This window comes from Schistocerca piceifrons, chromosome 2 (genome assembly GCF_021461385.2).
Source record: "Schistocerca piceifrons isolate TAMUIC-IGC-003096 chromosome 2, iqSchPice1.1, whole genome shotgun sequence".
NCBI lineage: Eukaryota > Metazoa > Arthropoda > Insecta > Orthoptera > Acrididae > Schistocerca > Schistocerca piceifrons.
In genome coordinates, this window is record NC_060139.1 from 742,153,869 (window position 1) to 742,180,252 (window position 26,384).

Sequence of the window (26,384 nt, forward strand, 5' to 3'; positions counted from 1 at the left end):
TGAGATACTTATTTCTTCTGTTGCTACCTTCCAACCATTCTTCTTCACACTGCACTCCAAAAACACTGCTTTGAAAATTTACGGTACAAATTTTTTGAAACTTTTTCTTGTTACACTCCATTAATACGTAAGTTTGTTCAACATGGGACAAGTGTTACAGAATTGACTTCGTTCTCAAATTTGAATCTTGTTACTAAGATAAGTGCTACTTATCATTTTCAAGTTGGACTGAGTAGTCTATCGTGATACCTGCGGTGATGATAGCAGAATATATGAACAGTAATTCATGATTTGTTTCTTCTGAAGTTGTGTAATGTACATTTTTCTAAAATATTTGGTGTTGTAATTTAGGTACCATTATTAGCATTAGTCTCTTTTTACAGTTGCATTTGCAAACTCGACATCTAGTAAGAAGACAGAAAGCCCCAACACAGGTGAGGGGCCCGTGTTACGCCGGACCTCTCGCAGCAAGGCCACCACGGGTTCGTGTGCCAGTAGCAGGTCAGTTTTTAAATGTGTATCATTATTAATTTGGATTAGTTTGCTTCAGAGCAGTAGTCATTTATGACATGTACTTATAAATTGTTCCTGCTGTGAATCAATTGTATGCATTTCTATACAGAAAAGTTCACTATTTGTTTGTATTGGACACCTTACTTTAAAAAAAAGTTTCAAAAAGTGGTTTTTGAAATAAAAATAGGAAAACGTAGTTCTTGCTGGGCATCAGTGGTAACAACCTTAGCAGCAGCAGCAGCAGGCAGACAAATAAAAGGGGACATGAATATGCACTTGAGGAACTAAAGTTCTTTTTTAAAATGTGGTAAGGTAAAGCAGAGGTTTGATTTAGTGCCTGTGTGACTTTTCTTTGTAATTGTCAGGTAGATTTATTTCTACAATACTGTGTGAAAGGCTAAGTAGGAAATCAAAGCCACCAAGGAATTCCAGAAATTGAAGAGAACAGAAAATGTGAGACATTAGAACTGACAGTTTAATGGTGATGGTGGTAGATCAGAAAGAAACTAGAAGTACACATAAAAGTAGTCAAAATGTAGAAAATGTGAGACACACAATGAGCAACAATGAAGTATCAGAGGTAAAGGAAAAAAGGAAGGTAATGAAGGGATTTGAGGTTGCTGACAAGTTTGGAAGAATGTGGGATGCCATCTCAGGTTTTCAATTCTTGAAAGTTGCAGGGATTTTGCTGTTGATTTGCCCGTTGTTTTGTCCTGTTGCTTCTTCCCTACTGAATGTTGATTAGATCCATTTTGTTGAATCCAGTTTTGGTAGTTGGAGGAAATACTAAAATCAGATGCCAAAAGCCTCACATCTTTGTCACATTTTGTTTTTGTCTGCCTGCTGGTGCCTCACAAGTAGATATTGTTTCTACTTTAATTATAGCTTACATTTTAGTTTATAATTGACACTAGCTTCGAATCATGAAAAATGGATGGATAGGCTACAGTGAGCTAAGTGAACTGTCAAAATTTTAGTGCTTTAAATCCATAAGAATTCTCTTTGGAGAAGTTGGTTTGCAGGAGAGGAGAGGTATGTGTGGTGATAAAGGGAAATTATTGGATTGTTCCATGATAGAAGACTCGTAGGGAGAAAATAGTAAAACAAAAAATAAACATTGATGTAAACTGAGGTGAAAACAGCAACAATACTTCTCACCCTTCAAATAAAATTTGATTTATTGATCTACAATGTAATTGCCCAATCCTTACCTGTCAGTTCCAACATTCAGCACATACTATTTTAAGTTCTCTCTTCCTCCATGTGACATGCCCTTGTTGTTGCAGTTAAAAAATACATTTTGTATAAGTTTATATCTGTTTTTATCCTTTGTTGTATAAGATCTTTCATTCAAAAGATTACTCAATTTAGAACAGATTTAGAGAGTTACAAAAACTGGTTTATCATTGTAAGGCTTATTAAACTTGCAGATAAACAGGATTTAACAGAAAGACATTTTAAAAATGTAAGCAATTAGAGGATGAAATTTTGAACATTTTGATTTAAGGGACCTGTAGCTAGAAATGTGAAGTGAAGTTTCTACAGCACTATCCATTTTCTATGCATTTGGTAGGCTAAATGAAACTCTGGAATAGTGTGGTTTGGAAAACTTTTGGTAATCATAGAGTACAATCAAATTCTGTAAACCGAACATGAACTTTCTTTTATGATGCACAAAGACGAACTATGTTTTGCCTGATTCTCTGCAAGATTCCGCACTCTTATCTGATAGTATAAAATGCTGTAAAGATATGCTCAATAAGCTCACACTGTTCCTACTGAGTTGAGTACACAAAGGATTTAACATAATCTTAGAGGAAAATGTTAAGAGGGACTAGGTCAGCAGAGAACACAACTCAAGGGAATGGGCATGCCTTTCCAGTTACTCTCTTCCTGAACTTGTCTGGGTGATACACCCTGACGTAGTTGAAAATGAACGTCCTCCAGAAGTTCAGGCAAGGCATTGTCCAGAAAGTCCGACTACCGTGTACTGTTCAAATGACCTGGTAAAATGTGAGGTCCGTAATGTGACGTCAAAGAATTTCAGCACAAATGTTCCCTGAGAATCTCGCCTAGTAACTTCTTGTATAGGTAGTGCAAGGATCTTACATAGCCCAGTGGTGGCTGTAGAAATTTTATTTCAAAGTTCTGGCTGTAGGTTCCACATATTTCATCCTCTACAATCTCCCAAGTTTTTAAAATGCCATTGTTACACCTTGTATGCCCCAACGCTTATAATTTCATTATGAGTGAGGAAGTTAATGTTTTAAATATTATGATCACTTTCTGTATACAGTAGACATACAATACTAATATAAAACTATTAGAATGATAGTTTCTTCAGGGAAGATGTACACACCTATCCACAAAAGTGATGAAATTAAACCATGTAGTTTTTATTCTCTCCCTTTCTTTTATGCTGCAACTGATCTTTCCTGTTTCTCACCTCAACATTTTCCCTTGTTAGACATTTTCTCCTGTGTTCTTTGGCATGTTTTTATTTTATTATTTATTTATTTATTTATTTATTTACTTTTTTTTTGTCGACTACCCAGACTTTTACATTTCATCTCCCTGTTTTTGAGGTGACTTGTTTTTGAAAGTGTGATGTGTTCAAGTAGCATGCGTGCAAGAGTGTGTGTTTAATAACAAAATGGTACCAGTAGCCTATAAGTTGGTGTGCATAAGCTTAATTGTGAACCAAAAGTCTAGTTCACGCCATGCAAAAACACAAATACCGACACAGCAACAGTGTAGGGATATCTGCCTAACATGTGACTTGTGTGAGGAGTAAACAACATTTTGTTTCATTTCTATAGTGAATATTTACTCGAAAAAGTATCACAAAAAAGAGATAAGTAAAAAGGTGCATGTTTGCCACTGTGACATGTATGCATAGTTAAAGTTGTCAAATGTTGTTACATCTGTCATAGATGCTAATGAGAAAGGTGGCCTTCCTTGCAAGAATAATCAGTAGTACAAAACTTGGGTCCATTGCCACCACCCATACATAGAGAAATAGCAAGGAATAACACCATCCTTCTTCATCTGAACTGCAGAAGTTTTGTTCAGTCAGCAGAAGATGATATGCTGAAACTCTTTTGCCTGAAAAGGACATAATGAAAGATCTTGAAGGACCACTGTCATCGCTGAATGTATTTGGACCTGTATTTTTCATTTAAAAAAGTTAATAAATAGTGTGAAGTGATTTTCACATTCAGTAAAATAAAACTATGTGAACTGCTCTTTGCAGTTGTTCTGTTGCAATAAGATGATCCAATGCTTTATATATACAATGGTGACACGCACATAATTGAAGTCCACATAATGTCTGCTCCCACCATACTGACCAGTCTTGCTGTGGGTTGTTTCTATATTTGAGATCCCTCATACTTCCATTGGACACAACTCAAATCCTCAGATGGTCGTATAGATTGAAGTTATTAAGCTATGGAAAAATCCAGAAACGAGTACTGACCCTTGGCAGCCACTGTGGTGTGTGTGTGTGTGTGTGTGTGTGTGTGTGTGTGTGTGTGTGTGTGTCCTGATGAAGGCCCGTTTGGCTGAAAGCTTTGTTTAACAGTCCTTTTGTTGTGCCTGTCTGAGACTCAGCATCTCCACTATATGGTGAGTAGCAGGTTAAAGTTATTCATAGTTCCCCAAATCTCTTAAAGGCAAATACCAGAATGTTTTGTGTGTGAATGGTGTGCCTTTCCCAATCTGAGCTTGGACTCGGTCCATAATGGTCTTGTTGTCAAGAGGATGTTAAGTTCTAATCTTCCTGTCATCCTTGGATATTTGCAGAAAAATGATGCAGCTTTTTATTGTGTGTGCCCAATAATATATACAGTAAATAATACTGAAAAGAAGTTTAGATTTGATTCACAGTATCATGCAGGAAATATTAGAAAAGTTGATAGAGACATGACAAATAGTAGTGGGATTTTATCCATTGTGGTAAAATATAAGGTCTTTGAACAGAACACAAGGCAAAATTAGTGGATATGTGCAAAACGGAAAGTAGTTAGCTGAATAAGATTGATATGTCTCACTGTTTGAAAATTAGGGAAGGAATTGTAGATTGTGATCACTTACTCAGACAGTGGTATAATAAACTCCTTTCATTAAAAATAATGTATATTATCCATACTGCTTGCAGATGGAAAGAAAGATCAGTTTTATTTAGTACTTATTACAGAAACAGAATTGATAGATGATGAACTCTTATGGATTTAGAAATCTCAGGTTTTGACACAGTTGCATATCTAGTGTTTGCTGCTGTCACTTCCGCCTAGCATTTAAGATGTAAGCTATAATTTTTGGGATATTATCTGAATATCGTGAGATGCTTCTTTATAATTGTCTTGAATTATATCAGAATACAAAGTAAAATTTTTTATCGAGTAGCACTTTTCTTTCAGATCTCCAAAGCTGTACGTATGAAATTGGAGTAACTGTTTTTTAGCCATAAATATCATAAATATGAAAGTAAAAATTTATGGTTTCCTCATAAACAGAATAGTTACTACTTCTCAGTTCCTTCACGTGGTAAGATTTCCATCAATGCATACCAGCACAGTGCACGACGCGCGTTGACTGTCTTAAGTGCTTTCAGTTTATTTTCCCTTCCTGTTTCCCTGTTTTATATGACTGAGAGTATGTGCTACTGTTGTTCTTCTCTGCTTAAATGAGAGTGCTGTACGGTAGATTAATGAATTGTGCTGTTGCAGCTTTTAGTGTAGGTTCTTATTGATAAACAGTTTGTTATAGTTATTAAGGTATACTATATAAAAAAGGATGTTTTAGAATTGCTGTTGATTTCAAACTGCAGCAACATTTGGAAGTTGAATGGAGAAAGTTTGACAACATAGTTACCGCAAGTACAGACAACGTTCATTTATAAATATGTTGTATGGTACGCATCTGCATCCTGTTCTGATTACAAGTATATATTATAATCTGCTTAAGTTTCTGCTGTGGTGTGCACGTGCCCACATGCGTGCAAGCATGCGCGCGCGCGCGCGCGCACACACACACACACACACACACACACACACACACACACACACACACACACACACACACACAGTGTGGTACATGGCAAGTGTGATATGCAGGGCCATAATTAATTTGTACATATCACAACAGATACCTGAGCAGTTTAATATTTGTATTCTTGTGGTGCAGCAGGATGCAATTATGAATTTAACTTCATAAAGTGTATATTGTCCATTCCACTCTATTCTCTTGTACATTTAAAACAACTGAAACTCCAGGTTGGAATACCAACAATATTAGGAAACAGATAGATTACTACTCATCATAAAGATGACACATTGAGTTGCAGACAGGCACAATGAAATTTCTGTTATGCATGCAGATGTATTTTTATGGTGAGTAGCAATCTGTCGTTTTCCTTATCCATTTGAATGGGTTTCACATTAAGTTTGTGTGTTCCTACTGTAAACGAGAAAGGATAATATATGACAGTAAACTTTCCATTTCACATCTATGAAAATGAAAATGTAAGGGTTTTGAAACCCATTGTGTACTAAAAGCAGTACAGGCCGATTTTACTCATGCATTTATTTATTTATTTTTTTCACGTGTATCAAGTTGTCTAAATATAGGCAAATAGTAAATGTGGTTCTGATAAGTTCCATTAACACACATTCCTCTTTCTTACTAACAAAGAGAGAGAGGGGCTGGCCAGTACTTACCTCAGCTCAGTACAGCCGATAGATAACACAAAACAGAAAAGAAAATTTACATTCCTAGCTTTCGGAACTTTGTTCCTTCATCAGGGAAGAGACAGGGGGAAAAAGGGAAGAAGGGAAAGTGGATTTAGTTACTCATAACCCAGGTTATGAAGCAACAGGGAAAGGTAAACAGGGAGGGTAGCAAGGATGGAGGCATGGTTGTCAGAGGGAAGCCAAAGATATTCTACTGTTAAGTACTGTGCCAGCTTCAAATCAAAGAGGATGCATACAGAAGTAAAGAGGTATATAGTATAAAGATAAACGCAACTATGTAGGATGAAAAGATGCGTGAATGGCTAAAGAGGAGAGGGAAAAAGAAGAAGACTGAAGAGTAAATGGGAGTGAGGTTGGTTAACGTGGGTTCAGTCCAGGGGGATGGCGGGATGAAAGGATGTGTTGGAGTGCAAGTTCCCATCTCCGCAGTTCCGAGGGGTGGGAGAAGCCAAATGGCACGTACACTGTAGCAGGTTCCTAGGTCCCTAGAATTGTGCTGGACGGCATGCTCTGCTACTGGGTATTGGGCATCTCCTAGGCGGACAGTTCGTCTGTGCCCGTTCATGCCTCAAATCCATTCCTACTCCCCTCCCACCTGAAACCTTTCTTGTCACCATAGATGCTACATCCTTTTACACAAACATCCCACATACCCTTGGTCTCTCTGCCCTTTAACAATACCTCTCCCAACACCCACCCAAAGATCTTCCAAAAACCTCGTTCCTTATCACACTTACCAACTTCATCCTCACCCATAATTACTTAGCTTTTGAAGGCCAGACCTACAAAAAAATCAGGGGAACGGCCATGGGAACCAGGATGGCTCCGTCCTATGCCAATATCTTCATGGGCCGCATGGAGGAGGCTTTCCTGAAGACCCAACAGCTGCTTCCCCTGGCCTGGTATAGGTTTATAGATGACATCTTTGTGGTCTGTACTCATGGTGAAGAAACACTCCTCAATTTCTTCCATAATCTCAACTCCTTTTCGAGTCTGAATTTCACCTAGTCCTTCTCCAAAACCCAAGCCACCTTCCTGGATGTTGACCTTCATCTTGTTGAAGCTCACATCCACACCTCTGTCCACATCAAACCCACAAACAACAGTACCTTCACTTTGATAGCTGCCATCCATTCCACATCAAACGCTCCCTTCACTACAGCCTAGGTATTCGTGGCAAACGTATCTGCTCCAGTGACGAATCCCTCAACAATTACACCAATAACCTGATCAGTGCTTTCCTCTCCCGCAACTATCCCGCAGACCTTGTCCACAAACAGATCTCCCGAGCAATATATTCCTCCCTGTCCAACAACAATGTTCCTACCCCCAGACCACACAGAAGCATCCCCCTTGTTACCCAATATTATCCTGGCCTCGAATACATCAACAAATTACTCCGCCAGGGATATGACTTTCTCAAGTCAAGCCCTGAAATGAGATCATCCCTTGACAATATTCTAATATTCTCCCCACACCACCCAGAGTTGCATTTCGTCACCCCCCTAACCTCTGTAACATCCTTGTCAAGCCCTACAACGTTCCCAGACCACCTTCTCTACCCAGCTGTTCCTACCCCTGTAACTGACCCCACTGCAAAACCTGCCCCATGCATCCCCCCACAACCACCTGCTCCAGCCCCACTACTGGTAAAACATACACAATTCATGGCAGGGCCACATGTGAAACAACACATGTCATTTATCAGCTGACATGCCTGCACTGCACAGCCTTTTACATTGGTATGACAACAACTAAACTGGCTGAGCGCATGAACGGGCACAGATGAACTGTCCGCCTAGGAGATGCCCAATACCCAGTAGCAGGGCATGCCGTCCAGCATAATTCTAGGGACCTAGGAACCTGCTACAGTGTACATGCCATTTGGCTTCTCCCACCCAACACCAGTCCCTCGGAACTGTGGAGATGGGAACTTGCACTCCAACACATCCTTTCATCCCGCCATGCCCCTGGACTGAACCTACGTTAATCAACCTCACTCCCATTTACTCTTCAGTCTTCTTCTTTTTCCCCTCTTCTCTTCAGCCATTCACACATCTTTTCATCCTACATATTGTGTTTATCTTTATACTATATACCTCTTTACTTCTGTATGCATTCTCTTTGGTTAGAAGCTGGCACAGTACTTAACAGTAGAATATCTTTGGCTTCCCTCTGACAACTGTGCCTCCATCCTTGCTACCCTCCCTGTTTACCTTTCCCTGTTGCTTCATAACCTGGGTTGTGAGTAACTAAATCCAATTTCCCTTCTTCCCTTTTTCCTCCTGTCTCCTCCCTGATGAAGGAACAAAGTTCCGAAAGCTAGGAATGTAAATTTTCTTTTCTGTTTTGTGTAATCTATCGTCTGTACTAAGCTGAGGTAAGTACTGGCCAGCCCCTCTATCTCTTTGTTAGTATTTGTTTCACATCTTTATATGAGATTTTCCATTAATCATTCCTTCTTTCTTTCTACTAATTTAGGGTTTTGAAAACTTCCTCTAGAGCTGCTGAGAATAACCTTGGTGAAATGGAATTTCCTTGTCGAATTTCCTTGACTGAGTCTTCTTTCTGTTCTGAATTTGCCACTATCCTTACAGGGTTTAATTCAGGCTGTAGCATTGGAGCAGCTATTTTTTGTTCTGAACTTCTGACCGTTCTTACCCAGTTTAATGGAAGATGTAACAGTGGCGTAGATATTTTAAATCTGACAGACATATATTGAATCAGTGCATTGTTTCTCAAGGATTATTATTACAAACTTGATTGAAATTGAGTCAAAAACTTTCTCAGAATCTGTGAATCCCAGGTGAACTGGTAATTTATATCAATTGTTTTCAGTCTGTATTCTAATCAAAACTTGCATATCCTCCATAGGGCTTAATCAATTCTAACGCCAGTGTGTTCGTCATTTGTTTCATTAACATAATTTTTTTTCTGTGTGATTTACAGATAATTTTCATGACCATCTTTTGCATTTTGGAGAAAATACCGATAATTCAATATCCCTCCCACCCACCCACCTTTCTTGCAAAGTAAAACGTTTACAGCATTATCTCAGTATTACTTTTTTGCTACCTTTACTCCTTTGTATTAAAACCTCCCTCTGTCTTAGTGCATTTACGTTCTTCAACCTCAAATGAGTTTTTGTATAATTTGTCTAGTATTACTTGTAAAATGTCATTCTTTTCACTATATGTTTTATTCATTGAACTGTGCAAACATTTGAGTGATTGTAGAAATTTAATCAGGTATACATACTCCATCTGACATTCTTAAAATCTACAACCCTGCCTTCCTGCTTGATCTATCTGCTTAGTTCTAGCTCCATATTAATGCTACTTTGCCTGCGACCAAAAATTCCATTTCTGTTTGTTTTCTATTGGATGAATGCCTTCAGAACATATATGTTGCTTTTAGCAAAAGCCAACTAATGTATAACCTCTGTAAATTAAGCTTTAAAAACAAGTCTCCCAATGAAGAACTGATATTTAGTTTTTTACTATTTTGCATTAAAAGTTTCCATTATCATCTTGTAGTGAGATTTGGATGTAAATGGAAATATGAAAGATTCTTGTGAAGAGTTACAGAAAGTCTAATGCACAGTGTCTTAAAATTTTTGTCTTCTTGTGCAGTGTGGACAGTTCCACATCTCAGATAAAAATGTGCTTCTTATTACCTTAGCTATGAAACAGCTAGGTAAGATTGATTGTACACAAGAAATCTTTATTCCTTTTGAATAAGTACAAAAGTGAAGAGGAAGATAATTTATGTAAGACATCAGAAACGTATTGAGATTATATTTTTGGAATTACCTCTGCCTTTTCACTGGTGTATTCTTATCCATGCTGCCAGAAGTAAAGAAAATTATATTTCTTTTTGCCATTGGATTTTCTATTATAGTTTAATATTTTGTGGCTGTGAGCTCAGTAACTATGTATGTAATTCTATAGAAAGTAGGAGTTAGCCAACTGGTTGCACACACATGTTGGCTGATTATTACATTTTATATAATTATTCTAGTTTAACCTTTTTTTTCCTTGTTGATAAGTCTGAAAACTGAATCACCGATAGTTTCTTTTTACTATACTTCTTGTTCCACCATAAGTCACTGAATGCAAATCTGTGGTTTTACACTTTCATCTGTAAATATGAAAAATCAGGAATACCAGTAAGAAACTATTACACACTCACTCATTGTGATAATACTTACATTGAAAGTAGTCCAAGAAAACAGTTTTTGTGCTGATAATCATCTGAGGAAGTATTGTTTCCTTTGTTAACTGGATTGTTCAACTTTTCAGTTTCTGTGCATATCATTTTTCCTCACAACGTACTAGATTCATGAGAGCTGTACCTGTCTTCGCAACATAAAATACCATTAAAAAAGACAAGTTGCAGTCTTTGCATCAGTAACGTTTGATAAAACTGCGTGGAGTTTTTGATGCTGAATACATTCAATAACAAGCCCTTTGCTGTCCGTAACTTCAGACTACGGGGCAAACACGTCACAAAGTAGACCAGTTTGATGTGAGAAATTCACCATATTCTGGAGCTCCATTTGGATAAGTTAATAAGTGAAATGTGTTCGTAGCTGTGAGTACGATCAACCATCAGCTTTTATAAGGGAATGACAACAAGGAAAATTTTTACATTGTCAGGATTCAAATCTGTCGTCATTCCTGCATGACAACCTGTACTCGTACACGCGTTATGTAGTCCCCATACAGGGAAGGCCATTTTAATTGAAAGTCGCTGCATGAGATTGGCTGATAAGTAAGATATTGCAGTAGAACATTGTACCTTTCCTTCAACAACACAGGCACTGCAATATTGTATTTATCCACCAATACTAGACTGTGACTTTTAGTTAAAATGTCCTCCCCTGTGCTGGGCTCACATAATGTATGTATGAGTACGGGCTATCAACGTGGGATTGACAGCATATGAAAATATGGGTATGACCGTGGGTCGTGCACGGATAGGCAAAGTAGTTAGGGTGATCATTCGTGTAAAGCAGGAAATCTGGGTTCAACTCCCAGTACAGCACAAAGTTTCTTTGTCATCATTTCCTTATACAGATGATGGATGCTCATGTTTGCATCTGCAAATACATTTCATGTATTTCATACCAGCTGTAGTTGCTGTAGTACCTCTTCCTTTGGATCTACATGTCTGAAGGAACATTGCATAATTCTTCTAAACAACAAAGGCATGCAATATCGTACTTCAATTAATGCGTATAGGTCAAGAAACAATAGGAAAAAAGGGCAGTGATTTGAAATAAGTCATTGAAGGTTGGGAAGGGTATTAATCCTTTTTATTTACATGAAAATTGAAGATTTCAAACAATGGAAAATCCAGGCTGGAATGTAACAGTGTTCTGCCTGTCTGCAACTCAGCATCTCTGCTGTATAATAAAATTTAAGATTTAGTGATTTGCACCAATTTTTGTGTGCTTAAGCCAAGCGATCACAAAAACCTCAATTTTTATTTATTTTTCTGACGTATTAAAAACCGATCATCGTGAATAACAAATTCTGCATTGAATGAATACCTGGATCTATCAAATTAGCATTGCCAGCATAGGAAATATGACCTTAAAACTATTTTTTTCCATTTTATATAAAAGTACTAATACATTTCACCTTATTTTACTCATTAGGTGTGTATTGTAGGAAAGCAAATTGATAGAATAAAGGCAGACAGCATCAAATTGTGCATGTAAATAACTTAAAAAGGTGTAAGTGTACTGCAAGAGTGGAAATGTGGGGGGCATAGCATAGCATAGCATAACATAGCAGAAAATGCTTTGTAGTTGCATGTTTGACAAAGGTATTTTTTCCTTTTTTTCTTTTCATACCACTACACATTTCTTTCATGTAAAATCATGAAATTCATACCTGTGGGAAAGTAAAGCTAGAATGACTGGTTCATGAAGAGTATAAATAGTTTGTAAATCACTTGTTCAAGTGATCAATTTCGGTCTGGTCTGTAGTCATATGTGATCATAGAATATGTTTTGACCAGTAACATGAAAACTAATGGATTCTATCATGTCAGCTATTTATAGATTTTTCTCTGTAGGCATAAAAGTTTATCCAAGTTTCATTTTGTATGACAGAGCAAAATATGGGTGAAAGATTGCTCAGAATGAACAGGATTAACAACTGTGAGGAGTGTCACTTGGGTGAAGTAAACTGTGTCTTGATTCCTCTGCCATAACCCATTCCCGGTTGTCAATCTGTAAATGTGTTTGTATCTGAGCAACAGGGGATGGAAAAAAAAATAACTTTTGCCTTGCAGGTTTTGTTGAAATTTGATCATGGAAAGTATTATCTGAAAAAAATTGTGAAGTTTCTGAGGAACATGCTCCTGTGGACATGCCTTTGAATATTGGCACCACTCATTTTGATTGAAGGTGGATTTCTCATTAAAGTTGCCTTGAATCTGATGGAATAATTGTCACAATATGTTGAACATGTTAAAAATATTTTAGTGCTCGTCAGCTTAGACGGGTATGATGATGACACTTCTCATAAGAGCACACATGCCACATAACATATTCACAGAGAACACAAATCATTGCTGTTGACTGTGTTCAGTGCTACTTTCAAAAAGCAGTTCTCCCATAAAGGCAACAGAATAGTCTCATGCAGAAGTGTTTCAAAAAAAATTGGTGCCAAGAACTTTATTGGTGATGTTATGGAGGATGCTTACTCAATAACAAAGCTGTAGAATGTGCTTCCTCATATTGTGGTGTAGTTGTGGAAAATGTAGACCTAGTTGTCTTCATTTCGGCCAGTGACAGTAAGTGTTAATAAAGAAAATATTTATGGGAAATGAAGGAACTTGCTGGAATGTAATGAGAGGAGTCAAGGTAAGAAATCACTGGATGGAAAAATTTGGTTTTACACAAACTACACACAGCTCGACATTTTTTCCACTCCAAACAGAGGAAATGAAATTTGCCAAGCTTCTGGAAATAGATGTGTTTAAACACCATTATGTTGTTGAAAGTGAAATGGAGGTTGCTACCAGAAAAATTGACTTCACCTCCCATATTTTGATAATCATTCAAACCAGTACGTCTTCATTACATTACTCGTGCCCATGGCCTGGATATAGCTGGTTGTTGCCAAAGCATGAGCTGCTCCCAGTCACTGCCAAAAAAACTAGACAGGAATTTCTCAGCTCATTGTCTTGTAAGTGTTAAAAGGATTGTGAAGCTGTTAGCAGTAGTAGGAAACGAAGATGAAATGTTTCCCTATTTCAAAAGCAGGACAAAAATGTATCATAAACAAACACTTCAGAATTAGTGGAAGTGGACAGAAGAGGAAAAGAGAATAGCTGGGATTTTAATGTTCTGTTGACAACTAGATCATTAGAGGTGTAGCACTAGCTTACATTAAGGTAAGAGGAGTAGGAAATCAATGGTACCATTTGGAAACAAACCATTCCAGTGCTCATCTTAATTGATTAGGGAATGGACTGAAAGATAACTCTGCATTGTTAGAATGGAATTCAATCACACTTCCCAAAAGTGAGTCAAAAAATTCTAAGTACTGCACTACCCGTTTCTGTACCCACCATAACTGTGTGCATCTATGAGGGTGTTTTTTTTTATCCCAGTGTAATAATTGTGCGCAGCATAATAAGTAGAATAAAAAGAATGTTACCAAACTCATTTCAATTCTTATTTAATCCTCAACTAGAAACTTCTTATTTCATCGTTTTTGATTACAAAGATATAAAATTCATATTTTAATTCCACAATTTTCGCAGTGCTGTCCTTGGTTATCCGGAAATGTAGAATTTGATGTCCTACAGCTTTCATACTATCAGTACTTTGTGTTTGGTATGTGTTTAATTTTTTAAAATCATGTGAAAACTCGTTAATATGTAACCTTGAGTGTTCCCAGCTCAGTTTTCTCCTATGCCACCAAACCTAGTGTAAGGAATCGAGTACTCATTTGATGCAGTATATAATCCTCCATAGCTCATAATACAATACTTATTTTCTGCAGGACATATAGTTCCTAACTCAAAAGCACACAGAAAATAAGTACAGACAGCAAAATCTTTGGATTGCCTGTGAATTTCCAACGGTTCCAAATTATTTCCAAACACAGCCATCATTTTCCCACACTCTGATTCACGTCAGTCTACACAGGAATTAGCTTGTGGGACAATTGCGACTGTAATGTTATTAAAATAAATTGTGACTTCGAGCAGTTCTGCATAGAACAAGTAGAGAAGAGTGGTGTTGTTAAAATATGCAAGCGCGCTTCACCTTTCTTTTTGGAATGTGGCCGTTAACTAGCTGTAGGGAAGCATTGTTAAGTAATAAATAAGCAATAATGACAAACAGCATACTTAGTTGATTGAATACTTTTATATTTGTGTTATGCCACTCCTAAGGAAGAAGAATCACTGTCCTCTTAGTCGGATATAGAAGTGGAGTTGGTCTGTATGGAAATGACCATCTGTTTGATCTGTACTTCAGCATTCCCTCGTGGATCCATGTTTCCTCAACTATCTTCATGTTATCGGTTACGCCTTGAGACCAGTCCTACGTGTATTCTACCACCCACCAATGTGACTTACGGTAACTAAATATCAGTTTTTCTCTCTGTGATACATACTCTTTCTCAGTATTCCCCACTTTAAAGTACTCTTATCCTTCCTTAAAAGCAAAAAGACTAATTTTCACTGCCATTTTTACCTTATTTTTAAACATTGAAGTAAGAAACTCCTCCACTTCAGGCACTGGTATTGCTGTACTCATACTAATAACAAATAACTGGTTACAAGAAGTGGTGGATACTTGAAGCAGCCTGTTCGTGAAGTAGTAAACAATGTAGTTCCTTGCTTCCTTTAGTTCCAAAAAAGCCTACTTGTGAATCTAGTAAAAATAAGGAAAAGTTTTCTATGTGACTTTCAGTATTATATGTGTCCTACATCAGTTTGAACCATCTGGAAATATTAATAGTACCATCCACATCAACTTCTAAATATTACTTCCTATTTTGTAGCACAAAAAATAACCTACTGCCACAATACTGTAAGAGAAAACGGTCACTGTTCTTGCTAGAAATGTGTTGCCTATGGATTAGTTAAGAATTCTGGATAACGATTGCTCCAATTACTAATCCAACAACTTTATTTTATAATGTATCTCCAGACCTGTCAGATGTAATTTACTTCACAATCAACTAAGGATCGCTATTTTTCGCTGACATAGTACTCTGTTATCTGGGTTTAATATTACTGTTACAAAGTCATGGCTTTGCCTTCTCTCTCCTTAAAAAATTGCAAGTCAGCTACGGAAAATAGCTGACGTATCCAATTTGTCGCAGAGATAATTACTTTCCTTTTCCCATTGACCAATACATCCAGATGACTCCAACGACTCCAAACTTAAAACTCAACTGTTGTCAGTGCTTGATCACATTTTATGGCTTTCTTTTGGTACTGTAGTGCTCGGCTTTGGCAGCATGGCGTTCCGTCGTCGTCGTCTTCTTCAGTCCTGGTTTGATGCAGCTCTCCATGCTACTCTATCCTGTGCAAGCTGCTTCATCTCCCAGTACCTACTGCAGCCGACATCCTTCTGAATTTGCTTAGTGTATTCATCTCTTGGTCTCCCTCTACGATTTCTGCCCTCCAATACTAAATTAGTGATCCCTTGATGCCTCAGAATATGCCCCACCAACCGATCCCTTCTCCTAGTCAGGTTGTGCCACAAATTTCTCTTCTCTCTAATTCTATTCAATACCTTCTCATTAGTTATGTGATCTACCCATCTAACCATCATTCTGTTGCACCACATTTCAAAGGCTTCTATTCTCTTCTTGTCTAAACTATTTATCATCCATGTTTCACTTCCGTACATGGCTACACTCCATACAAATACTTTCAGAAATGACTTCCTGACACTTAAATCTATACTCGATGTTAAAAAATTTATCTTCTTCAGAAACACTTTCCTTGCCATTGCCAGTCTACATTTTATATCCTCTGTACTTCGACCATAATCAGTTATTTTGCTCCCCAAATAGCAAAACTCCTTTACTACTTTAAGTGCCTCATTTCCTAATCTAATTCCCTCAGCATCACCCGACTTAATTAGACTACATTCCATTATCCTTGTTTTGCTTTTGTTGATGTTCATCTTATATCCTCCTTTCAAGACACTGTCCATTCCGTTCAACTGCTCTTCCAAGTCCTTTGCTGTCTCTGACAGAATTACAATGTCATCGGCGAACCTCAAAGTTTTTATTTCTTCTCCATGGATTTTAATACCTACTCCAAATTTGTCTTTTGTTTCCTTTACTGCTTTTTCAATATACAGATTGAATAACATTGGGGATAGGCTACAACTCTGTCTCACTCCCTTCTCAACCACTGCTTCCCTTTCATGCCCCTCAACTATTATAACTGCCATCTGGTTTCTGTACAAATTGTAAATAGCCTTTCGCTCCCTGTATTTTACCCCTGTCACCTTCAGAATTTGAAAGAGAGTATTCCAGTCAACATTGTCAAAGGCTTTCTCTAAGTCTACAACTGCTAGAAACGTAGGTTTGCCTTTTCTTAATCTAGCTTCTAAGATAAGCAGTAGGGTCAGTATTGCCTCATGTGTTCCAGTATTTCTATGGAATCCAAACTGATCTTCCTCGAGGTCGGCTTCTACCATTTTTTTCCATTCGACTGTAAAGAATTTATGTTAGTCTTTTGCAGCCGGGACTTATTAAACTGATAGTTCGGTAAGTTTCACATCTGTCAACACCTGCTTTCTTTGGGATTGGAATTTTTATATTGTTCTTGAAGTCTGATGGTATTTCGCCTGTCCCATACATTTTCCTCACCAGATGGTAGAGTTTTGTCAGGGCTGGCTCTCCCAAGGCTATCAGTAGTTCTAATGGAATGTTGTCTACTCCCAGGCCCTTGTTTTGAACTAGATCTTTCAGTGCTCTGTCAAACTCTTCTCACAATATCATATCTCCCATTTCATCTTCATCTACATCCTCTTCCATTTTCATAATATTGCCCTCAAGTACATCCATCAACCTTGTATAGACCCTCTATATACTCCTTCCACCTTTCTGCTTTCCCTTCTTTGCTTGGAACTGGGTTTCCATCTGAGCTCTTGATTTTCATACAAGTGGCTCTCTTTTCTCCAAAGGCCTCTTTACTTTTCCTGTAGGCAGTATCTATCTTACCCCTAGTGAGATAAGCCTCTACATCCTTACGTTTGTCCTCTAGCCATCCCTGCTTAGCCATTTTGCACTTCCTGTCGATCTCATTTTTGAGGCGTTTGTATTCCTTTTTGCCTGCTTCACTTACTGCATTTTTATATTTTCTCCTTTCATCAATTAAATTCAATATTTCTTCTGTTACCCAAGGATTTCTACTAGCCCTCGTCTTTTTACCTACTTGATCCTCTGCTGCTTTCACTATTTCATCCCTCAAAGCTACCCATTCTTCTTCTACTGTATTTCTTTCCCTCATTCCTGTCAATTGTTCCCTTATGCTCTCCCTGAAACTCTGTACAACTCCTGGTTTAGTCAGTTTATCCAGGTCCCTCTCTATAAATTGCCACCTTTTTGCAGTTTCTTCAGTTTTAATCTACAGTTCATAAGCAATAGATTGTGGTCAGAGTCCACATCTGCCACTGGAAATGTCTTAAGATTTAAAACCTGGTTCCTAAATCTCTGTCTTACCATTAAATAATCTATCTGAAACCTGTCAGTATCTCCAGGTTTCTTCCATGTATACAACCTTCTTTTATGATTCTTACCAAGTGTTAGCTATGTTTAAGTTATGCTCTGTGCAAAATTCTGTCAGGTGACTTCCTCTTTCATTTCTTACCCCCAATCCTTATTCACCTACTAAGTTTCCTTCTCTTCCTTTACCTACTATCAAATTCCAGTCACTAATGACTATTAAATTTTCGTCTCCCTTCACCATCTGAATAATTTCTTTTATCTCATCATACATTTCTTCACTTTCTTTGTCATCTGTGGAGCTAGTTGGCATATAAACTTGTACTGCTGTGGGAGGCGTTGGCTTCGTATCTATGTTGGCCACAATAATGCGTTCACTATGCTGCTTGCAGTAGCTTACCCACATTCCTATTTTCCTATTCATACTCCAGCATTACCCCTAATTGATTTTGTATTTATAACCCTGTATTCACCTGACCAGAAGTCTTGTTTATCCTGCCCCCCCCCCCCCCCCACCCCAACTTCACTAATTCCCACTATGTCTAACTTTAACCTATCCATTTCCCTTTTTAAATTTTCTAACCTACCTGCCCCATTAAGGGATCTGACATTTCACTCTCCGATCCGTAGAACGCCAGTTTTCTTTTTCCTGATAACGACGTCCTCTTGAGTAGTCCCCATCCAGATACCCAAATGGGGGACTATTTTACCTCCGGAATATTTTACCCAAGAGGACGCCATCATCATTTAACCACACAGTAAAGCTGCATGCCCTCAGGAAAAATTATGGCCGTAGTTTCCCCTTGCTTTCAGTCGTTCCCAGTACCAGCACAGCAAGGCCGTTTTGGTTAGTGTTACAAGGCCAGATCAGTCAATCATCCAGACTGGTGCCCCTGCAAGTACTGAAACGGCTGCTGCACCCTCTTCAGGAACCACACGTTTGTCTGGCCTCTCAACAGATACCCCTCCGTTGTGGTTGCACCTACGGTACGACTACCTGTATCGCTGAGGCACGCAAGCCTCCCCACCATCGGCAAGGTCTATGGTTCATGTATAAGTATTATCTTTACATAACATTGAGGCACCTTTATTAGGTGATGCATTACTCACATTTTGGCCCATCACAACACGATTGCGTAATTGTTTTCTAAGATCTTGTAAATTTACAGATTCATATGTGTGTATAAATTTTGACAAGAAAAATAAAATTTCAGCTGCTGCTTTTAATTTTGTGTCTAACAGGACTTACTAGTTTCACTTTTCAATTTCAAGGAGGTATAGTAGGTCATATTATGATTGCTTACTGGGAGCTATCACTCAACAGGGCCACTTACTGCTCATTATTGTATGTTCCAGTCGTGATTTCGGGTATTTCATTTGTGAATTGTTTTATAATTCGGAAAGGTGATGTCCTCATTGGTAAGAGCTCAGAGAGCCTTCATCATTATTGCTATTTCTCATCTCAAGCTGAACAGCCTAACATGCTTTTCCATAGAGGAGTAACGTGATCATTACTTAGGGTGAGGGAACTAAACTGTAAGTGTGATAATATGAAATAAGTTAGCAGTGGGCAGTATAAAGCATAGAGCCATAGATTAATCATGATAAAAGTTTATCATTCATGAAGAGTAATACATGAAGTCGTATTTTATATTCATCAGGGGAAACGGAATGCCCTATCTGGGTAATATAAAATTTGATTCCGTATACGGTACATTGCCTCCGAAACTATGCAGTTAAGTTTTGAAATTTGTAGGGATCATATATACATTCCTTATGTAGCTGCTGAAGGAATACAGTATTATATCTTCTAAGGGAAGACATAAATTTTTTCTCTAAGCCTGATTTTTTTTTAATTTTAAATTTTGGGCTTGTTCCCCTTGAAAACATCTGTTTGTATTAATAATAACTTTAGGTGACGCAAAATATCTGTTTACATGTACCCTAAAAATTTCAGCTATCTGTGTTGAGTAGAAGCTATAAAAATGTACCTTTCGCATTGAAAAAATAAACTTACGGAAAACGGAGTCCAAAGTTGAGACATCAAAATTTGCCTGCTACGGCCCAATTTAACACCCATAGGGGTTGAATTTCCAAAAACATTGACTACACAGTTTTTCATTGCTAGCCAGGAAGCCAAATGCTGAATCTCAAAGATTTGACTTCAAAGATGCTTTCAGAATGAAATATGTTCATGAACTGTTTCTCCCTCTTAAGGGTTGGATTTCTAGAAACAGTGAAATGCATATTTTTTTAATTTCTAAAAGAGAAGCAAAATACAAATATTCATAGATACAAATATTTATACTGGCATAATGAAATGTTTCGATAAAAACTTTCATTCCCAGTTTCAGCCCCTTAGGGGTTGAATTTCCGAAAATACTGAAACATGTATTTTTCTGTTTGTAATGGAGAAGTCAAATAAAAATTTTCATAGTTGCATCTTTAAAAATATTTCAGTAGTTATTAAATAATGATTTATTATTAAAAAAAAAAAAAAAAAAAAAAAAAAAAAAAAAAAAAAAAAAAAAGCTTATTCCTCACTCAGAGGGGTTAAATTTCCAAAATTGCTTAAACATGTCTCTTACCAACCATCCAAATAACAATATTTGTAGATCTAGCTTAAAAAGTGGATAAATAGTGACATATTTTCAAAAAAAACTTTCCCCTTTAGAAAAATCACTTTTCAAACAATACCTACAGTATAAGACTAACAAACTCTGCAAATTTAAAGTTTCTACCCTAAGTAGTTTATGCTGGACAACGATAGTGAGCGATTGGTGAGTAAGTGAGTGAGTTAGTCAGGACATTGCCTTCTATACATGGAGATGTAACTGAAGCTCTGAAGCTATTACTATGATACTTTTTTTAAATTTCTAATGTCATGCCTTTGCTCTTATATTGTTTGCATGATACCTGGTTCTTGAAAACACGGGATACAGTAGAAATATCGATTATTTCAAACTATTCACTAGCCTTAGTGTTTTATTTATTTTTTACAGTGTTTAGTTTCTTTTGGGAAGACTTTCTCTGGCTGTAGCAGTATGCCTATTGAGGTTAGGAGGCACTGGTGAAACAGCATACGATAGATTTGCTTCTTCACTGTTTTTACACTTTTCTCTCCAATCAACATGGCATTTGAGTACTCTGTTATTGTGCTTAGCCATTTTATAGTTGTAATTTTGCTACTGTTATCAAAACTAATCACCATATCACATTAATAACAACACATTACCACCACAAACCATGTGTATAAACATATGTATACAGAAAGAAACAAGAGAATGCAGAATCCCATAATGCCAAGCACTACCAGAACACAAAAAATATTCTTCTTCAGTTTCATATTTCATACAAATAGTGACAAATTTGAAAGTACTTGCTAGCAGAAAAGTCTCACTTTGTTAGCTAAGGCTGTGGCCATATTGACATCTACCAGACAAATTCTTTGCAAGCAATTATTTAAAAAATAAAATTAAGTATTTTGTGACTATAAACTAGATGTAAACACCATTTTAGAAATTCTAGATATTAAAAAGAAGTGTTACAAAATCTTAATATATAGATAGCACAAAAGAATTATCGGTACTTTCTACTCTAGCTGTGCTTTTTTTTAAATTCATAATACACATGTAATTTTGGCATTCAATTTTCTTCCACTCTTGGTAGATATTTATTCCATTTGGCTTGGTGAGTCATCAGTTTTTGTGTGTGCCATCTTACATTGTTTTTTTTTATGAGCATCCCTATACTGCATGTAGTTAGTCACTTCTTGCTTTGTCTTCACTTTTTGATGTATTGTTGATGATGTGGCCAACATACTGTCTGTTCTAATATCACACAGTTTATATAAACTTTTGATAGAATTGAGTACTTCTTTTGGAATATTGTGATCTTAATTTCTTGTATGAAGATTTTGCAATGTATCTTTTCAAAAATTTGTGTAGCAGTATATATATCAAGTCATTCTCTTTGGCTTGCTAGTTGGCAGATGGAAAGGTATTTTGACAGTCTTCAACTGTCCTATATGGATTCTGCTAGGTGTTAGTTCATTCCATACTCAGGTCTCATACTCATACAAAAAAGGTACAACATTGGCAATATTACATTCTTGTAGACTCCTAGGTGAATTGACTTTGTTAGCATTATTATGTTTTATATAATAGTCATTAATATTTTTGTTGTGGGTTAGAAAATCCTTGTCAAAATATTTCTCATACATTTTACCTTATAACTGTCTCAGTTGTGTGGTTTTTATTCTCAGTTATAAGGTTTTAATGTACATCTGGAGTAGGGGCAGGTTTGTTTGTTTCTTTGTTTTTGTTATCTCCACTGTCTGAGCAGGGCAGCTAGGTGCAGTCTAGAGGTTATACCGTGATCGAGGGGCGGTGTGTGGTAAGGGGGGGGGGGGGGGGAGTGGAAAAGGAGAGAAGTAAAGACTGTGGTTGTGTTGGTGGAATAGAAGGCTGTGTAGTGGTAGAGTGGGAGCAGGGAATGGGATAGGGGGGTTAAGGACAGCAAACAACACAAGTTGAGCTGAAGGGGGAGGGGTGGAAGAGTTTCCACCAGCACAATTCAGAAAAGTTGGTGTTGGTAGAAAGGATCCAGATGGTGCAAGTTGTGAAGCAGTCATTAAAGTGGAGAGCATTGAGTTGGGTGGCGTGCTCAGCACCTGGGTGGCCCAGCTGTCTCTTGGCCACAGTTTGTTGGTGGTTGTTCATGTGGACAGACAGTTTGTGTTGATTGTAATTCCCACGTAGAACACAGCACAGTGGTCGCAGCATAGCTTGTACATCACATGACTGCTTCCACATATAACCCTGTCTTTGATGGGATAGGTGATGCTTGTGACTGGACTGGAGTAGATGGTGGTGGTAGGGTGTAAGGGACAGGTTTTGCATCTAGGTCTATTGCAGAGAAATAAGCCTTGAGGCAAGAGGTTGGGAGCAGGGGTGGAATAGGGATGGACGAGGATATTGCATAGATTTGGTGGGTGTCGGAATACGCTGTGGGAGGAGTGGGAAGGATAGTGAGTAGGGTATTCCTCATTTTGGGGCATGACAAGAGGTAGTTCGAACCAAGGTGGAAAATATGATTCAGATGCTGCAATCCTGAGTGGTACTGAGTCACAAGGGGAATGCTTGTTTGTGGCCAGATGGTGGGAACTTCGGTAAGTGGCGGGTGACAGGGTAAATAACGCATGGTAGATCTGTTTAGCATGATCAAAGTTGGGAGCAGGGCAACATGTAAGGACTTTGGAAAGGACTGATACTTCTGTGGGACTAGGGCTTGTGGAGAAAAGGTTCATGACAGTGTTCGGATCTGTTTAGGTTCTGGATTGTGTTGACTGGTAGGAGGGAGTTTCTGAGGGTTTGATAAATTTAGTAGATTGGCAAGGTATGCTTTGTCAGCTATGGGGGGAGGTTTGTAGAGGTGGTGGATGGTGGTAGGCTAAGGTAGGAGTAGGAAGTGAACAGGTGAGAGTGTTTTTTGAGTTGGTGTCCATGCTGTGCTAGTTCCTGGAGGGCAAGAGTTTGTGTGAGTGATGAGATACAGGAATTTGGGATTGCAGAGCAGGAGAATTTTATGGAGGGAGAGGAGGTATTGAAAGGAGGCAAACTGTGACTGAGACAGTTGGCCTACCCAGTTGCTGAGCGCACAGTCTAACACAACATCCTTCACTTAATGACTGCTTCATAGCCTGCTCCATCTAGATCCTTCCTACCAACACCAGATTTTGTGAACTGTGCAGGTGGGAACTCTCCCTGCAATATATCCTGCATTTCAATAACCCTCCTGTCCTCAACCTTTGTTTAGTCACTGTTCTTCAACCACCTATCCCCTCCCCTGCTACTACTCTAGTACTACACAACCTTCTATTCCACCAGCACACCCACAGTCTCTTCACTTCTCCCTTTTTCCATTCCCGCCCCCCTCCCCCACCCACCCCTATCTAATTTTTGACTGCACTTAGCTGCCCTACCATGTCCCCACCATGACACTGTATGCAGCTGTTTTACTGTCCCCCCCCCCTCCCCCCAATCCTTCTATCCTGCCCCCACCCTGGCCTAGTCTCCCCCTCATCCTTACCACACAGATTACGTCTCCCATCATGCACAGTTGCCCATAGTCTGGCCTCGGTGTGGCCGCAGAGAGATAGAGATAGAGTGTGGGGGGGGGGGGGGGTGCTTTAGAAGTAGTTCTTTTGGCTGTGAAAGCTTATTTGTTTAGCAGTCTTTCTGTTGTGCCTGTCCGCAACTCAACATCTCCACTATATTGTGAGTACTCAATCTATCATTTTCATAAGTTTGCCATTAGTTACATAATAAAATCACACAGTCTTCTCAGTTGTGTCTGGTGCTAAATAATCAGATATTTTGTGATGTGTTGGCACCTGCTGTACTTGAGAATGTTCTGTAAAGCTGAAATTGGCCAATTTTGCAAAATTAAATGAGAGAATTATATTAGAGATATAATTAGTCTCCAGTAATCAACCTAAATTATGCACTTAGTGCATGAAACAATATAAAAATGCTGATGATATTGTTCATTATCTGTGGACTCTGGATCTGATTACCCGATAGTTAAGAGGATAATCTACAATATTTGTTCACAGTTCTCTTTAATTTTCTATTCCGTAGTCTTTGAATAAACTCTTAAATGATTTCATAATGTGAATAAAATTTTAGTCTCCTCAACAAAAACAATGCATAATGTGTAATACTGTCTAGTTTCTATTCCCTTCTTATAACTTTTAGCCTACATTCAAGCATTGGCTAGTTACATATGGTTCAACTAGTGAGAAAGGGACTATGACATTTTTGAATATTCCTTAAAAGTTTGTAGAAATATGGAAAATCTGTTTTTGTTGAATCTAGCGTGAGGAAATTTAAAACTTTAATTTTTTTAAATCCCTGGAATATGCCCTCCTCGTGCAGAATTATGCCAAATAATTTCTCTGACATGACATTGTCAGTCTGAGAATGTTATGGACTTCCTCAGCATAAAAAAAATCACATTATTTGTTCATGTAAAATGTTAATGAGCCCTATAAAATGTACTGCTCTTGTGATTACTAATTACTATATCATTAGGAAATCAATTGTGCGCAAACTATTTGCAGATAAAATTACCATAGAAAAAAATATTACGATGTGACAAATATAAAAGACTTCAATTTCCATTGCCCATATATGGACAAGTATAGTTTCCTAGCATTTGAATGCACTGATATTTGAGATGCTTCACTGTTTCTGTCGTCATGTTGGATTATGACAACATGTTTGTCTCATATAATATCTTACAGAAAAAGTGGTGAGACTGGTTATAAATATGTTACAAAAGTACAATAACTCAAAAGTATTCTGCTCTTTGTGACTCGTTGAGAAACATCTTGGCTGACCCTGTCTCGGTATTACCACAGCTTCATTGTCATATTTCATGATTATGGAACAACAAAATTTCAACGAATGTTGTGGCTCAAACATGTGTAATAACTACAAGGGGGTAGACTGCAGTTCAGATGAGAATAAGCATTGAATTATCGTATATCTCCAGTAATTTGATCAGTTCCCAAGAACTAAACGTGGAGGCAGCAGGTGTAGGAAATACTCACATTAAAGAGTTTAAAACTATTGATGATAGTTTTACTGGAGAGACGGGAAATAAAAAAATGATAATTATCACAGATGATGAATCCACTTACTTCATCTATTAGAAATCTTAGATGGTACAATCAAGCATGTCTAATTTCCTTTGTGCAACACCTTTTATTTGCATGTAAAGCTGTTTGTGTATTCAGAATGGCTTATCAGCTTTATTGCTATTAATATCATTTTGGTGAGTGAGTGACTAGGCAATTAAGTAAAGCTGTTCAGCTTCATTGTGAACAAAACACAGGAAACTAACAAATTTATTGATTGTACCCACTGTTACTTAAGTCTGCCTAGTATGTAGTTAATGGATTCAGTAGCAATATAGTATTTTTAATAATTATTTCAAAATTGAAAGTAGAGCTTCAAGAAACCAGTGATTTATGAATACCATGAGATGATTTTGACTGAACATATGCTATGTGATCAAAAGTATCCGGACACCTGTCTGAAAATGACTTAAAAGTTCGTGGCACCCTCCATCGGTAATGCTAGAAGTCAATATGGTGTTGGCTGTACCTTAACATTGATGACAGCTTCTGCTCTCACAGGCATATGTTCAATCAGGTGCTAGAAGGTTTATTGGGGAATGGCAGCCCATTCTTCATGGAGTGCTGCACTGAGGAGAGGCATCGACATTCCAAAACATCCCATAGGTGTTGTATAGGATTCAGGTCAGCACTCTGTGCAGGCCAGTCCATTACAGGGATGTTATTGTCATGTAACCACTGCGCCACAGGCTGTGC

General features: G+C 37.8%; 1 protein-coding gene across 6 annotated transcripts in view; it reads left to right on the top strand.

Annotated features, from left to right (window-relative positions):
- The window catches only part of LOC124777789 (E3 ubiquitin-protein ligase TRIP12-like), a 217,329-nt gene that overhangs the window by 44,102 nt on the left and 146,843 nt on the right, over positions 1-26,384 (top strand). For all 6 annotated transcript variants that reach the window (XM_047253297.1, XM_047253301.1, XM_047253300.1 and 3 more), the window contains one exon: positions 384-501. In XM_047253297.1, coding sequence (XP_047109253.1) covers positions 384-501 — 118 coding nt within the window. The remainder of the gene's footprint in view (positions 1-383; positions 502-26,384) is intronic.